Genomic DNA, 16982 nt, shown 5'->3' with positions numbered 1-16982 from the left:
ACCCCCCCCCCCCCCCCCCCCCCCCCCCCCATCTCTGAAAGAGTAGTGCTTTGCTAGAAGTAACAGAGTTGTGCCAAATACCATGGCTGCATTCTCTTAAACGGCCCTTAAATGCTAATGCAAGTGGCCCTTTTATGTAGCCACATTCTAGCCAACAGGACGGTGACAATTTACGGCAACACACACAGAACATATCAGAGATCTTCTGTCCAGTGACAGAACGAAAAAATCCTGTGAGTTCTTGCACATGCTGGCAAATCTACTAAAGTCTCTGGAAAGTCTCGCTCATGCTGCATTTCGTGATTTCACTCTGAATGCCTGCTTGTTCATTCTCATGTGGTTGAATTTACCTCTGAGTGGAAGTTGCATCAAGCTTTTTTAAAAAAAAACTTTTTTTTGTCCGTGTAAAATCACTTCAGATTATTATTCTACATGACTCTCACAAATACAGAGGACAAGAAATTACTTAAATGAATAATTAAATGCTGAGATAAATAAATGTAGAAATACATAAATTATTTTGTCAAAAGTGTAATTTTTAATTGTTCTATTTTTGTACCATTTGTGTTAAACTACATTTATTTATGTATTTCTACATTTATCCTGCATTGAGGGAGGTTAGGACCACCTATCTTATTAACATACGGACACAGAAATACAGAAATAAATAAATGTAGAAACGCATAAATAAATGTAGAAATACATAAATAAATGCATAAATAAATGTAGTGTAACACAAATGGTACAAAAATAGTGCAATTTAAACTAACATTTTTGACAAAATAATTTATTCATTTATGCATATCTGCATTTATTTATTTATTTATTTATTTATTTCAGCGTTTAATTATTTATTGATGTATTTCTACATTTCTTTATTTCAGCATTTAATTATTTATTTCTTCATTTATTTGTTTATTTATTTATGTATTTCTATATTTATTTATTCATGTATTTAATTGTGTATTTATACATTTATTTATTCATTCATTTCTGTATTTATTTATTTATACTTAAGTAATTTCTCGTCCTCCATACACAAAGACTCTCAATTCCATCCAATAAATGATTCCCTTTTGGAAATGTTGCCGTTTTCTCACTCTTTTTAACATTATTCATGGTATCAATAAATAAGACAATTTGACCTAATATTTCACCCTTGAAAAAAATTGCAGATGGAACCTTCTCATCATTCTGGTCAGTTATGCGCCTTGTGGGCAGTAAGTTGATGAATCACAGACAGTGATTCCCAAATCAATTCCATTGAACACTTGCATTAATCGCTGCAAACCTCCAGGTATATTCTTAAGAGCAGCACTCAGACCTTCAGCCCTGGAAACCTGGTGCCCACCATCCTGGAGAGAAACGCAGACACATCTGTTCTCTCGGAAGAAGCCAACAGCTCAGTTGGCTGCCAACCTCTTGGTTTCCTCAGTGCCTTCTTTCACCCCTCTCTTTCTCTTTACTATGCGTTTAATGGTTAAATCATTTTTGAAATGAGATGATTTGTCAAATTAAATCCGCTGTAATGAAATATTACCTTTTCAGGTTTTGTTCCGTCATTGCTAGTGAGCTGAAACTGTTTCTTAATGTTCTGGAAGTGTAGTTGGGCGAGGAAAAATGAGCACAACTGTTAAAACAAGGAAAAATATTTCTGCAGATGAAATTCAATTGTATAATAAATAGAAGAATATGGGGTTCCCCTCCTTCCTTATACTTTAATGAAATTATTCTGCCTTTTATACTCATTGTTTGTTGAGCCCCAGAGGTTTTTGAGGCACGTCCATGCAATATTTTACATTCCTTTAATCTAAGTCGAAGAGATTTTTTTTTTTTTTTTTTCTGAAATTATTAAGTTTTACTGTGTGTATGCTGTTGACTTGAGTCTGAATGCATCGCGGTGGGTGGTGTGACCACATGCACAATATGTTTTGGATGTTAATTTGATCCACGCTGGCCTGTGGAGACCAGGGTCATCGTTCATCCCGATCATCGCTCATCTTTTGTCTCGGTTTGTGAATGATCAGTCACATCCATCCAAACATAGCTTTACATCCGAAGCCAAGAGTCACGCTTTTTTCACTGGCCCATTCCTGCGTACTCTATGAGTGGTGCCATGCTCTGTATGCCTTCCCAGAAGTCTGTAGGGGCTCGTGGCTATGTCTGGTTGTGTTGGTTAAGGCCTGAGGGGTTTTGGATTGGCGGCACTGTTTTCCTGCCAATAACTGTTGCTTAAATGTCGACAATTCCCACAACAACTGCTGCAGAGTCAATGTTAAGATTCTACACACGTCTTAGCGCTCGCTCTGCCTTAATTCATCCTGTATGTTTTCTTTGTTTCTTTCTTACTATATCTCACCATAGAGCTATGCAATATTTTTTTTAAAGCAATTCATCATATAGTCGTTCTGTTCATATAAAAACTTGACTGACTTTTCTGGTCTTGTATACATATGTGGGGATTCTGGGGAATATGAACAGAGTGAATCCATCCATCAGTGACATGATGGTATCTGCCTCCCTCTGGTGGAGTCACAAAGTCTACAAGCCAGAGAGGACTACAAGAGGGAGACTGATTCAAGACATTGACATTTAATCTTTATTTTAGCACTAAAATGCTTAGAAAAATAGGGTTCGCTAAACTCAAAAAGGGGTTTACACTCTGATGCCACAGGAAATCTTTTGATTATATAAAATCTATTGTATCAAGGCCTCTGAATAATTATAATAGTCAAAACTGCTGAAAAACCTGTAACATACAATTCCTTCCACCCCTTGATTTATAGTTCATATTTTTTAATAAGTAAAAGGCTGTTTTGTAGATATAGGCCTATATTGTGCTTCATTTTGAGTTTTCTGTAGAATGTGCTCTGAACAAAATTTTCTGCTGTCTACAGTGTGTTTGTACTGCTTTGTCATTTAGATGGTGGAGGTCATCATTTGAGAAAATGGCTTTTATCTCTAGAAAACTAAATATATATGGAATGACTTTGCTGAGGTGAATGTAACACGAGGTGACATGATGTTCACACATTTTATTGCCATCTTTGTGCAATACATTTTTGTATTGCATCTTTCAACATAATATAGATCTACCTCTGACATACATTATGTTCTTTCATGTATTTTTTGTTCTGTGCAGTAAATTTAGAATGTTGATCCAAGAAGAGATGCTTCATCAGGTTTGATTATATAACTTACTCAAATATTGATATTTAATATGTGCTGTCACTCATAAATTATGAATTAAAATAATTTTAGTAGTTATAAATAATATGCTATAAATATGTGCACCTACAAAATCTAATTATTCATATGGATAATTAAGATTTACTTAATTTAAATCTTTACATTTATTAATTTACTTTAGCACAGTAGAAAGGCGTACAGCATTACTTAATGCCACCATAAACTAAACTAAAAAAAAAGATTGATGGCAATTGGTAAATAGACAGTCTGTGCCTAAAAAATATTAAAATTGTTTAACATTGCCACCTTAACATGGTCAAACTGCCATTTCATGCGTACTGTTTAATATTGAACAGCTTGAGATTCAAATATATGTTAATTTTAACACTTTGATGACTGACTGACTGAATGAATGTTCCTGTTTTTGTACAACTAAGATAAAAGTGTAGCTTGCAACTACACAGCTTTCTTCTGCAAGTCAGGTTAATTATCGCAAAGCGGTCGAGTGCATATGAAATGAGTGAAATGCATATGTTCGTGAAAAAGTGTAGTGTCCTAAAACATCTGTTTCAAAACCCTAAGTCATTTTCAGGAAACAAATCTGAAACAAATCCCTTCTGAACAGAAAGAAACTAACTCGGCCAAATTATTCTTGCGGTGAGTAGGCCCACATACGTTCATTGTTAGCATATTGTATAGTACATTGTGTTCTTGTGGTTGGGGTGTCAATTACAGTTTAAATGGGATAAAAACGTGTTTGATTTTTTACAGCTGGTGGGGAGTCCATTCAGAGCAGATTTCTTTGGACCATTTTAAATAGCTTTTGGCACGTAGAAACGACAATTGGGCGGGTGGTCATGCAGTTTTTAATTTGTTTTCCTAAGCAGTTGGGAAAAACAACAAGCGACACATGCATAAGTGTTAAAACACAGCACTGTATATGCACGCTCACGAAACATACTAACCACCTCATAGCCAGATATACACACACACGTGTCTATGAAAGTTCTGGAACTATGAAAGGAAAGTCATGATGCAGCAAGACATAAAGGAAGTGTGTGTGCGACAGGGTATCTTCACCTGACCACTTGGCTTATTTATGAGTGAGGACATCCTGTGATTCTTCTGCTTTCAGCTCTATTTATTCAGTACACACAACAGTTTCATTGCTCCTGGAAATCGACCAGCTTCTTCCCAGGTTTCTAGCTGCATTGGTCATCAACTATTCAGCAAAATATTTGTTGAGTCAAATGTGCTGAGTCAATATTTTCTCTATATCTCTACTTGATGGCACCAAAATCTATGATAGCTTGTTTATGCCACAAAATTAAAAAAGTATGACTTTATATCTCACAATTTCTGAGGGAAAAAAAAAACGGAATTATAAACTCAGAATTACAAAATATGAACTCTGAGAAGAAAAGTCCAAATTGTGAGACATAAAATCACAATTGTGAGACAAAAAGTCAGAATTGTGAGAGAAAATGTCACAATTACCATTTTTATTTTTATTCTTTTAAAAACAAAAACAGAATAGTGTGATGTAAACTCTGAATTCTTCAAATTCTCTGAAAAGTTCAAATTGTGAGATATAAACTCATAATAGTGAGAATAAAGTCACAATCTCTTTGCTACACTGCAAAAATAGTTTTCTTAATCAGCATTTTTGTATGGATTTCCAGTAAAAATTTGTCAGCATCTTTCAAATGAGAAAGAATTATTTGCAAAACCTATGTAACAGAAATATATCTTGAGCTGAACTTCCCCTTTAGCTTTTTTCTCTTTTTATTTTAATCATAAACCTCACTAAATTTAGCTAGATTATGTTAGAACAACATTTTTAAAACAAGAATTATTTTTTCAAAAACAATCATTAAAAGTAAAACTGAAATATTACTTGTACGCTACTAAAACAATAAAAACTACAATATGAACATTTGTGTATTTATTTATTTGTTTTTTTAATTATTTCACAGTGTGCATGGGGCTCATCACAACACCAAGCATGATTTTTTTTTCTCTCTGTTTAATGTATGCTTAATGAAAGAGTGAGGATTCTATGTGTAGTATGAAAGGGATTTAGGCATTTGCCTGAAATTTTAGGGGAAGGTGTCGCCCCCTGACTCTCGTGGTGTTGTGATACAGGAAAGAGAGAGGGAGGAACAGTTGAAAAGGCAGAAGGCCAACTTGTGTGGCCACAGTCTGGTGAAGGACCTCAGAGAGCCAGAAAGAGTGAGAGAGAAACAGAAAGTGTAATTATCATGAAGCTCATCTTAAACTCAATCTGCAGAGGGCTGATCCTGCTGCTGGGGACTGACATACTCTCTATGGCTTGTGCAGGATCACAGGTGAGATTCACACATATACTCATGCAACATGTGTGTAATATGGGTGTTCAAAAGTGCCATTATATTGCTTTTAACAGCCACACTGCAAGATAAAATATGTTTTAACAATTTAGTAGAGTAGAATTAGTAGAGAAAGCTATTTGTTTTGGTTTACTTGTACTGACACATATGCTTTCCAAGGTTAATCAGTTGAAATCTGTCAAATCAAAGCTCACTCTACTTCCATTTCCTGTTTACAGTCTACAATCTAGCATAGAACAAGATAAGCATGCAGTTCTCTTTGATACTAATGTTCGTATCCATTTCCAGGGATACTTTCTCTATATTTGGTTGGAGAATGTTTACATTTCTGTGGTTGCAGTAGTAAAATGTGGTGCTTTAAGACACATTATGTAAGCAATTTTTAAGTAGGCCTATCGTTTGACGTGCACAGTGGAATGCTGGGTAAAATAATCCTGAGAATGTTAGTAAAGTCATGAACAAATCAGGTAAATCTCCTTGGAAAATCAGTGACAGGTTTAAGATCCAGCATGCTTTCCAACTTTATTGGTTTTGTGAAAAAGCCATATGAAAGAGAACATTGCACTCAGCAGTCTTTTTTTTTTTTTTGCTTTTTGTTGTGAGAACTAATATGCTATGTGTATGTGTTTGTGTGTGATTGTGTTGATGACTGTGGCCAGAACCGCTGTGACCAGAACATCCAGGTGGTGACTAAATCAAGGTGTCATTCCTGCTCCTTGACGTCTTTAGTAAAATGTCCTGATGACTACACTAAGAGGCAGCCAGAAAAAAGCACAAGGGACTGCAGGTATGTGTTTATGTGTGCTGGTAAGATGTTGCTATTAAGAACAGCAACAATTTGTTTAAAAGCTCATTCATCTATTACTAGACATTATATTTAGTATATGCACTACTGCACAAAAGTTTGGAATCAGTACGATTTAGATCCCTTTTTTTAAGGGAGTCTCTTCTCATCAAGGCTGTATTTATTCGATCGAAACTACAGAAAAAAACAGTAATATTGTGAAATCTTATTTCAGTTTCTAATATTGGTTTCCTATTTAAATACACTCTAAAATAGAATTTATTTCTGTGATGCAGTGCTGAATTTTCAGCATCATTACTCCAGTCTTCAGTGTCACATGATCCTACAGAAATCATTCTAATATGCTGATTTATTATGTGTTGAAACTGTTGTGCTGCTTAATATTGTTTTTTGGAACCTGTGATACTTTTTTCTTTGATTCTTTGATGAATACCAAGTTAAAAAGATTTCACAATATTACAGTTTTTTCTGTATTTTTGATCGAATAAATACAGCCTTGATGAGCAGAAGAAACTCCCTTAAAAACATTAAAATCTTACTGATCCCGATGAGTGAGCGGCAGTCTATATACTATACATACATGTATAGATAGATAGATAGATAGATAGATAGATAGATAGATAGATAGATAGATAGATAGATAGCCCACTGTTACCAGGTGATTAACATCTTTTGTGATAAGATGAGGTGTTTCCTTTGTGCATAAACAAAATACAGAGGCAAAAATTATACAGTAATCTCTCTATATGTGTTTAGGTATCACATCACAATGGCTTTGTCTGTCAAGGGCTGTTCGTTCGAGTGTTACAAAGACACAGTGGAGCCCAAGTGCTGTCCAGGTTACTGGGGCAATGACTGCATTGGTGAGTTTGAGGCCAATGAAGAAGAATTCTGTGGTTGTTTATGTAGAATTGTGTTTAAATCTGTTCCGTAGAAGACCTATGACCTCTTAAACCAGATGAATATGACCTAAAAGCGGTTGTTGAGTTCTTATCCCATTTTTACACATTTTAAATGGCATTTGGTATTTCCGTCATTCTGTGAGGGAAGATACACTGAGGGAATATTTTCATCGGAAGAGTCGGAGAGGAACTATTCTGATGTGACCACTAACAAGACTGAAACACAAACAAGGGGAAACATGGCTCCTCCTGGGAAAAGAAGTTGAAAAACATAACTTTATTACTATCATTCCTAGTACAAATAGATGCTAAAGGAATTTCTAGGATAATTCATATACATTTTTATGACAGTTTCTCATAATTCTGTCATAACCAGTCCTAAGAGCTCGTAATGTGATAATATAAACAACCAAAGCGAGCATACTCTAAAAAAAAAATGATCCGGATAAACTGAACTTCCAGAAGAAATAAACTAGGAAGTAGGAATTTTAGTTTATCCGGCAGGATCTTATGTGACTCTTATTAGAATTTTGATTTGATTCCAACAAGATCCTTTTGGATTGCTTTCAAATTATGATCATAATTCCATTAGCATTGTTTTTGACTAGGGATATAAATCCAATATGCATGAATGTGACCTTTTCACAGTTGTCAGTATTTGGAAGGCACACTTTATCCTTTCTGTTGCCATGTTTAACATTTTATGTGATAATGACACCATGACGGTGTTGTTTCTCACAGTTGTTTCTCCTGAGGGAGCTGTACATCCAGTACATATAAGCTGACATGTTATTGTGTGTCTTGTCACACACTATGAGAGGAAGTTTTGTGCCACTGTGGACAAAGGGATTTGTGTATATTTCCTTCCCTCAGAGAGGGATATGGTAGGTCTGTACCTCCGTACCACTGGAATTTGCTGACCAACACACTGCGGAGGTCTCATTTCCAGTGTTTCCTCTGTCTGTCAGCACTCAAACAAATCCCACTTTGAGTTCGCTGAGACAAGCACTTAAGTTACCGTGTGTTGTCTTGGTTTCTTTGGTCTCTTATCAGCAGAACTTCCTGCATTGTTCCTCAAGAGTTAAATGATTTGACCTTTGCGTCTATGAGACGGGTCAGCATTATGAAAGCTTAGTGAAGCATTATGGGAGGAAATGCTTTTTTTCCTGTTATATTTGACAAATTCTGAACTAGATTGTCCAGAAATCTGATTTGCAGAGAGCAACATGTAGCATTATTCTTGCCAGAACCTTTCGGTGGATTTATAGTCACTGTTTTGAACTTTGTGACGATTAGTAGTCTACTTATTTTCCCAAATTTTCCATCACAGTAAGTGTAGAAAATGTGAAGAATGTGCATTAAGTGGGCCTGCTCATGACTAACTGTCTGCATATTCTGCCAGCGTGGTTTTTATTTGTCGTGTCACGTCTGTGGCTGTTGTGTGTCTGTGTTTGTATGAGTTGCCGGGAAGGACCTGATCTCGATGAAGGGATTTTGTCAGGACTAAGTGTCCAGTACTGCGTTTCCCAAAAGCATCGTAAGCTTAAGTACACTGTAGACCCACTGAAACCAATGGAGAACTGAACAGAGAACAGTCAAATCATCTACCCTCATATCAGTCTTCCTGACTTCTTGCTGACCTTGCCCTAGCAAAATTGAAAACTAATTACATTTTTCATGTTTTACATTTACATTTTATGCCTGTAGATGCATTTATCCAAAATATATCTATTACATTCAAAGTACTGGCAGACACTTGTCCTGTGCTTAAAATCCTTTACCTAATTTTGCCTTTTAAAAATTGCTTTTAAATCTTTCAATATGAGATATTATCACCAAATCTTGGATTCAATCTTTCTGTCAACTAGTTTTCTTTCAATTAGCACAAGTTTCTTTTTGAATCCATTATTTGAAAGATTGAATCCATTATTTGGTAAAAATATAGCAAAATGAGAGATTTACAAGCGACTTTTGTAGGCGGGTCATTTTTGACTAGGAACACCATATGTATATCAATGTGGAGAAACAATGCTTAATAATAACAAAAAATTACTAGATCTCAACATGTGGTTTACATTCATGCAATTCATGCAAACCCATGACCTTGGTGGTGCTAGCGCCATTCTGTTTGAATGTCCATTGTGCGACTGATATCTCCCAGTTGGCCATTTTATCTGATTGAAACAAACATTTTTAAAAGTTTCTTCAGAGAAAAAGAAAAGTTTCTTCACTTTCAATGTCATGGAATCCTTTATTCTGTCAACAGAGTGTCCAGGGTCAGCAGCGATGCCCTGCAGCAATAATGGAGTCTGCTATGATGGTATAGCAGGAAATGGGACTTGCACATGTGCAGTAAGTTTATTTTCCTTCTCTTCTTCTGTCTGAATCAAACACACTCTTTTTGAGCATCTGATGTAACTTTTTTGGACTTTTTTTGCAGCCAGGTTTCATCGGAACAGCTTGTGAGGATTGTAAAGCGAACTTATATGGCTCCACATGCAGTAACGGTAAGAGTCTCCTTTCATTCTGAACAACAGGATTGATTGATTTGGGTTTTGTTGGTGTTGGTACTGTGCTCTAACTGCTGCTTGTGCTATTCAGTGTGTAGTTGCAAGAATGGCATATGTGACAGTGGTGTGAAGGGCACAGGGCAGTGCACATGTCTGTCTGGGTACACCGGCATAGACTGCGATCGACGTAAGACCTTGGAGTATTTGTGTGTGTGTGTGATACATGTGACATTGTAGCAGCATATGAGTGAGTGTATTTTTTCTCTTCAGAACTCCCAGCATGTGCTGCTTTGCGGTGTGGGCCGAATTCTCGTTGTATTGAGGACATGTCCACAGGGCAGCTTCTGTGCAGGTGCAAACCTGGTTATCAAGGTGATGGAACCCAGTGTACATGTGAGTACTGCTTTTACACTTACTGCATTTGCAATTAATCACCCTCATGTTGTTTCAAACATGTAAGAACTTTGATCTTCGGAACACAAATTAAGATATTTTTGATGAAATCCGAGAGCTTTCTGACCCTGCATAGACAGCAACGCAGCTACCACTGTTAAAATAGTTCATGTGACATCAGTGGTTGTCACATGACACTGCTTCACATGACACTGTCACATGACACTATTTCACTGCTGGTTATACTCTGTATAATTGTGTATGTGACAAATAAAACTCTTGAATCTTGAATCTTGGTTCAACCTTAATTTTATGAAGCTACGAGAATACTTTTTTTGCACAAAGGAAAAAAAATAATGATGAAAATAAGTTTTAAAAGTGAATTTAACTATTTCTTTATATATATATATATATATATATATATACACAGACACACACACACACACACACACACACACTGAAGTTTATTTTTAAAACTTAAAGTTAACAGACCATTAAAAGCCACAAAACTCTTTATGATTTGTGGGGGAAAACATGATTTATTTAGTCTTTGTCACATTGTTTTTGCAGCAATTAACCCCTGCTTGAGAGGTGTGTGCCATGCAAACGCAGTGTGTGCGCATACAGGACCGAACCAGCATGTCTGCACATGTACAGAGGGCTACAGTGGCGATGGCCGTGTCTGCATGCCCATCGACCCATGCCAGACAAACCTGGGCAACTGCACATCTGGCTCTACACGCTGTATATATGATGGCCCTGGAAAGGTGTGTTTGTAAACACTCTTTTGCTCTTTTCTGAGCAGCTTGAATGCACCGATTGCTTTGATTACGGTTTGCCATCTTCACAATCCTGCTGTTTTCCACAGTCTCACTGTGAGTGTTTGGAGGGATTTGAGAAGTTTGTTGAAGGGAAGGGCTGCAGTGTAAAAGATGTGTGCAAACCAGACTCCTGCCATAAATATGCCACCTGTTCCACCGTGGAACCAGGAACAGTCGAGTAGGTGACAAATTCTCAATTGTTTGGTTGATTTTTAATGGATGTTTTTCCACATATTCAAAACTACGCCTTCAATTTCAAACATTTCAGCTGTAAATGCCGTGAAGGTTACCTTGGAAATGGAAAAATATGCTTTGGGAACATAATTCAGCAGCTGCAGGACTTGAATTCGAAGCCAGGAGGAGAGTGGACGGGTCAACTCTCCAGTGCCATCACAATGTTCAGTAAGTGGAAGCTCAGTATTTATTTATTTTTATTATTGGGTTTTCACTATTTTCAAAGGTAGAGCCACCCAGGAGGAACATTTTATTTTTCAGACATCTTTTTTCATAGCTCACGTTTTTTGCAGATGTGTTTCATTTAGGTGTCGACATTATGTTAAAGTTCCTAATAATATATAAAATAGACACTAATTTTATTTCTGCTGTTTCAGATAAACTCATGTCATGGCCCCTGACCTCCCTTGGACCGTTTACTGTGTTTGTACCAGTGAACAAGGCTTTTAAGGGCACATCTGTGAGTTAGACAACACAGACACACCAACACATCATACATCCATCGTATGCACCTTATTTATAGCGTAGGATCGGATGCATCCATTTGTAACTTGAATGTGTGAGGCTTCCAATTATTTTTAGCTGCTTGATATTGCAAACTGGCATTTCTTATCATATTATTTTATTATACTGTTGTAATAAATATGATATAATATAGTAATATTGTGAAACAATTTAAAATGACTGTTTTCTATTTTAAGATATTTTAAAATGCAATTTATTCCTGCGATGCAAAGATGAATTTTCAGCATCATTACTCTAGTCTTCAGTGTCACATGATCATTCAGAAATCATTCTAATATGCTGATTTGCTGCTCAAGAAACATTCTTGGATTATCAATTTTGAAAACAGTTGTGATGTTTAATATTTTTTAGCAAACCGTGATACATTTTTAAGGGTTGTTTGATGAATATAAAGCATTTATTTGAAACAATTTTTCTTTAGCGTTGTAAAGTCTTCTGTGGCTATATGGATGCAGCAACTAGACCAGCACCTAACCAGCAATAAACCATGTAAATCACCTCAGACCAGCATATAAATGTTTACTGTATTGTCTAATCTATTCTTTTAGTTATTATTATACCTATAGCAGCTAATAAACTGAAGTCTCGCACATTCACAGAAAACAGCTTAGTTGCATGTTGCAAAATAAGGTGGATACATTCAAACATATACTAAGGCATGCTTTTGTTCCAGGTGAAAACCTTGCTGGCTAACGAGATGAGAGCTCGCTATCTCACTAAGCTGCACATGGTTGCGGGAGAGGTGAACTCTGACTCGCTGAAGAAGGGAATCCTCTACTACACTCTGACCGGCATGGCTGCCGAATCATTGACAGATGTAGGTGATTGAATGCAGGTTGTGTGTGTGTGTGTAAGCCCCGATTGTTTTCAAGGATGTGCAAATGCAGGATACAAGAGCGGAATCATCACATCCTGTTTCTTTCCTTAACTCTATCCTACTCAGATTTGTTTATGTTTCATTGTGTGTGTTAAGATGACAGAGAATACATAAGACTGTTTCTGAAATTGGTAAACTTCTATTTTCAAGGCAGACCAGATAAAAATCCGTCTTCATGGCAGCCGTAAGAAAGGAACGCTTGTGGAGACGGATATCTTTGCCTCAAATGGAATTATCCATTTGGTTGATAAGCTGATGGAAGCAGTTCCTTCCACTGTAATAAGCGAGAAAGAGGTTTGTGAAGATAAAGATTTAAAGAATTTAACGTCATACGCTTAATGTTGTTTTTGATTGTTAGGAGGATCAGCAATGTTTATTTGTCTCTTATTTTGTTTAAAGGAAAACCTGTTGCAGATTCTCTCAGGAAATGGAAAATTCTCTCAGTTTAAATCTCTGCTTGAGGTATACAGAGTTTTAAACTCTATTAATCTCTAATTTAATATACTTTAAGACATTTGATGTGCTAGAAATGACCCTTTTTATTATAGGCCAAATATTTGCTACACCGTAAAAATAATAATAATAATTCATAAAAATAGGCCATGATGTACTGTATTAATATGAAGGAATCTGAAGTTTTACCTGTATTTAGAATTTTGCACTTCATTGCATTATTTAGAGTTGTTTTAAGGTTAACAGAAATGTCTGTAAAATTAATTGGATATTGTCCTGGTAGAAAATTACCAGCACATTTTTAATTTGTAATTTTTTATACAGTGTAGAGCTGAATTTAAGAGACCATTTTTTTTATTTAATAGGTCAGTTTTTTCTGACCATATAAAACAGGTCATCCTTTTGTTTCAAATACTTTAATCAGTTTATTCAAATCAATTATGAATGTGAGTTATTAGATGTTACTTATAAAATTAAATGACCTTTTGTGGATATATACAAAACCATAAACAAATTGGGGGTTGGTAAGAACAGTTGTTTCCTAATATAATTTTTTTAGGATTCTTTGATATATAATTTTTGATCCCTTTGATATTTGTTTTTTCAGAAAAGCAATGTGGCTACTGTTTTAGAACAAGAAGGACCTTACACACTTTTTGCTCCAACAAATATAGCCTTTACCTTCCTGAAGCCTGGCTATTTTGACTTCCTTACCTCAGAGGAGGTACAGTGCAAAAATAACAACTGTTTAATTATTGTTTTTGTTACATTCTCTGTATGTATGTTCTGTCCAGTCACATAAGCATCACTTTACATTGTCTTTTCATTTCTCCCAATTTAGGGTAAGACAAAACTACTTGAACTGATGCGCAATCACATAGTGTCCACTTCTCAGGTTTGTGTGTGAGTGTGTGCAAATGTGTGTGTTCAAATTCATTTCTAGGTCATTAATGAATTACATGCTGTCTGTCTGATCTGTCTACAGCTGAGTGCCAGCTTCATTGTGTCGAATCCTCGTGCTGTAACCATGGCTGACCAGGTCCTGACATTTAATGTAACGACTGCTGTAAGTAACAATCATTCATTAATTCAACTGAAATAGAAAATATTTGTTTCAAATGTTAAAATAAATTGAAAATATGGCAATTGAAAGTATTGGAGCACCTAAGAAACATGAATCCCATTGCATTAGATAATATGTGGGATTCATTGTGAAGCAGAGTTATTATTAAAAAAAACAAACATTTTATTAGACATCACAAGCTAACTGTTAAATAAAAAAAATACATATTTAAAATTTTAATGAAAGGTAACACACAAAGTATACATATTTATACACATGGTCAAATGTTAGTTAATGTTCATAGTAAATGTGATCAACTACACCTGCTGTTACTCTGCTAGGACACCTGTGTGAACTTGAGAGTAAATCCCTCCATACACACAAAAAATGATGCCACTGAAATAATGCACTGGAATTCATACATTTTAATTGTGATATAAAGGTCCAAATACTTTATGTAACCACTGATTCTGTCACATATAGGGGCAGATCCTGGTCAATGGGGAGTCGGTTCTTGAACTGGATGTTGAAGCGAAGAACGGCCGTCTTCATTCACTGGAGGGGCTTCTAATCCCTCCGTCCATAGAGCCCATCATACCTCACAGGTGTGACATAAAAGAAAACAATATTTTTAAGGTAAGCCCAATTGGTCATCTCCACTTGTATTGACAGAGTCATAGCACTTTAGCTGTTTATACAGATACTCCATTCTGTCTTGAAAGTATTTCTATGTAAAATACAATTTAATGTTTAAAGAGGGGGGTAGTGTTCAAGAATGTGTTTCGAAACAATGGAAATTACACATTTCATCTTTATAGTTTTTGTTTGTTCCTTAAGATGCACACTCAGTAGATTGGCCATCTCCTTTTTGTTTGCAACAAGGGATTGTTACCAAACTGACACGAGAGCGTGTGACTTTTTGTCTTTTTGTTACAGGGTCCATGTGTTAGCTGTACACTCGTCTCCAAATCTACCTGTCCATCTGGTGAATCACTGGTAACTTTTTCAGAAATAATCATTAGTGCATGCTATAATTTAAAACAGCAAAGCTTAACCTTAGTTTTAAATGTTGTTCTTAACAGAGTATTATAGGCATTAAAGGAATAGTTCACTCAAAAATGTACTCACCTACATCCAAGATGTAGATGAGTTTGTTTCTTCCTCTGAGCAGATTTGGAGAAATTTATTAACCACTTGCTCACCAAGGGATCCTCTCCAGTGAATGGGTGCTGTCAGAATAAGAGTCCAAACAGCTGATAAAAACATCACAATAAACCATAACCAGTCCACAATTAAAATTGGAGTGAAATTGTAGACAGTGACACTGATTTGTGCCTCTTTTATATTTGTAAACCCCAACTTTGTGGTCTCCTCATTATCAGGATGTATTCACCAGAGGCTGTGTCTTCAAAAAGGAGACTTTTGGCATAATCATGCCCACCCTTGGCTGTTCCCTCTTCTGCAATGAAACAAAGACCGTGAGTATTTGATTCACTACTATTTATCTGCATTTAATTTCAGAGCATTTGACATAACTTGCAACTGCATCTAGCTTAGCTGGTTAATCTGATCCAGTCAAATTAGTCATTATTTGTCTTGACCAGACCCCTCGTTGCTGTAAAGGCTTTTTTGGACCAGACTGTTCCCCGTGCCCAGGTGGTTTCACCGCCCCTTGTTCCTCTCATGGGACGGTAAACCCCATGCACATTCACATGCATGCATACTATACGATTCAGCATTGTCTTTTAGGTGTCTTAAGGTCTTGACTTATATTTTCTTTTGTTGTAGTGCTCAGAGGGCATAGATGGAAACGGCACATGCCAGTGTGAGTCCAATTTCAAAGGATCACGGTGCCAATACTGTGCCGACTCCAACAAATACGGCCCATTCTGTGACAAAAGTACAAATTTACTTCACCATCAGCTCACTGCATAGGGTGTGGGAATATTGCAGATGTTTAGTAACAATTTTTCTTTGTGTTCCTTCTAACACCAGCCTGTGGATGCATACACGGAGTGTGTGATAACCATCCAGAGTCCAGTGGTAAATGCAAGCAGGGCTCTTGTAAAGAGGGTTATACCGGAGAGTTCTGTGAGCAGCAGACCCAGTTGTGCGGGCCCAACCAACCCTGCCATGCCCATGCGAACTGTGTGCCCAATAAGGGAGCACTCAGGTGAGTGGTACACATCCTATCATGTTTAACACAGAGAGTTTTTTTTTTTTTTTTGCAAATTTTAATGTGCTACTTTTATTTATTCAATACTTTACTTTAGGCATAGGGATTTCAAACTAGAGTTTGGAGATCTATGGGGTTGAAAAGCACTAAAACCTAATAGTTTTTTTTTTTTTAAGGATTTTGTTTTTTTTAATTGTGCTTTAGTCCAGTATTTTTTGTGAATGCTATATAAGTATATTTGAAAATAAATATAGATATATATTTTCATTAATTATCTATGAATTATTATTATTATTATTATTATGCTGATGTTCATGTTTAATTAATTAACTTTTATATCACAAAGATTTTCTCAAACAATAAGAAAGCGATTATACATCCAGGACTATGTTGTAGTAAGGGGGTCCTTTGCCAACAAGGCAAACATTTTAATGATAACAAAACTTTTTTTTTTTTCAAAAAAAGTTGCTTAAAATCAATATTTATTGTGAAAAGTTCTATACAGGTAAATGTTAATTATTTTGAATTATTATTACTATTATTGTTGTTGTTATTATGATGATGTCCAGATTTAATTATGTAATTTTTATTATCACACATTATAAATGAGTCTTACATAGCTGCTTTTTTGGTGCAGTAAGGGAGACCTTTGCAAGGAGACCATC

The 16982-nt window shown here is 35.9% G+C and overlaps 1 protein-coding gene across 1 annotated transcript in view; it reads left to right on the top strand.

Moving 5' to 3' along the window:
* The first annotated feature begins 5447 nt into the window (after positions 1-5447).
* The window catches only part of LOC306858622 (stabilin-2-like), a 34330-nt gene continuing 22795 nt past the window's right edge, over positions 5448-16982 (top strand). Inside the window, exons 1-23 of the mRNA XM_079399238.1 lie at positions 5448-5537; positions 6218-6345; positions 7120-7226; positions 9532-9617; positions 9706-9772; positions 9867-9962; positions 10046-10168; positions 10739-10935; positions 11037-11167; positions 11258-11391; positions 11601-11683; positions 12422-12565; positions 12776-12919; positions 13025-13087; positions 13686-13802; positions 13920-13973; positions 14064-14144; positions 14625-14777; positions 15078-15137; positions 15524-15619; positions 15746-15832; positions 15930-16041; positions 16137-16314. Coding sequence (XP_079255364.1) covers positions 5451-5537; positions 6218-6345; positions 7120-7226; positions 9532-9617; positions 9706-9772; positions 9867-9962; positions 10046-10168; positions 10739-10935; positions 11037-11167; positions 11258-11391; positions 11601-11683; positions 12422-12565; positions 12776-12919; positions 13025-13087; positions 13686-13802; positions 13920-13973; positions 14064-14144; positions 14625-14777; positions 15078-15137; positions 15524-15619; positions 15746-15832; positions 15930-16041; positions 16137-16314 — 2528 coding nt within the window. The 5' untranslated portion in view covers positions 5448-5450. The remainder of the gene's footprint in view (positions 5538-6217; positions 6346-7119; positions 7227-9531; positions 9618-9705; positions 9773-9866; positions 9963-10045; positions 10169-10738; positions 10936-11036; positions 11168-11257; positions 11392-11600; positions 11684-12421; positions 12566-12775; positions 12920-13024; positions 13088-13685; positions 13803-13919; positions 13974-14063; positions 14145-14624; positions 14778-15077; positions 15138-15523; positions 15620-15745; positions 15833-15929; positions 16042-16136; positions 16315-16982) is intronic.

Source organism: Barbus barbus, assembly GCF_936440315.1.
Source record: "Barbus barbus genome assembly, chromosome: 39".
Classification (NCBI taxonomy): Eukaryota; Metazoa; Chordata; class Actinopteri; order Cypriniformes; family Cyprinidae; genus Barbus; species Barbus barbus.
Note: the sequence above shows the minus strand (reverse complement) of the source record. Positions and strands in the feature narration are given on the sequence as shown.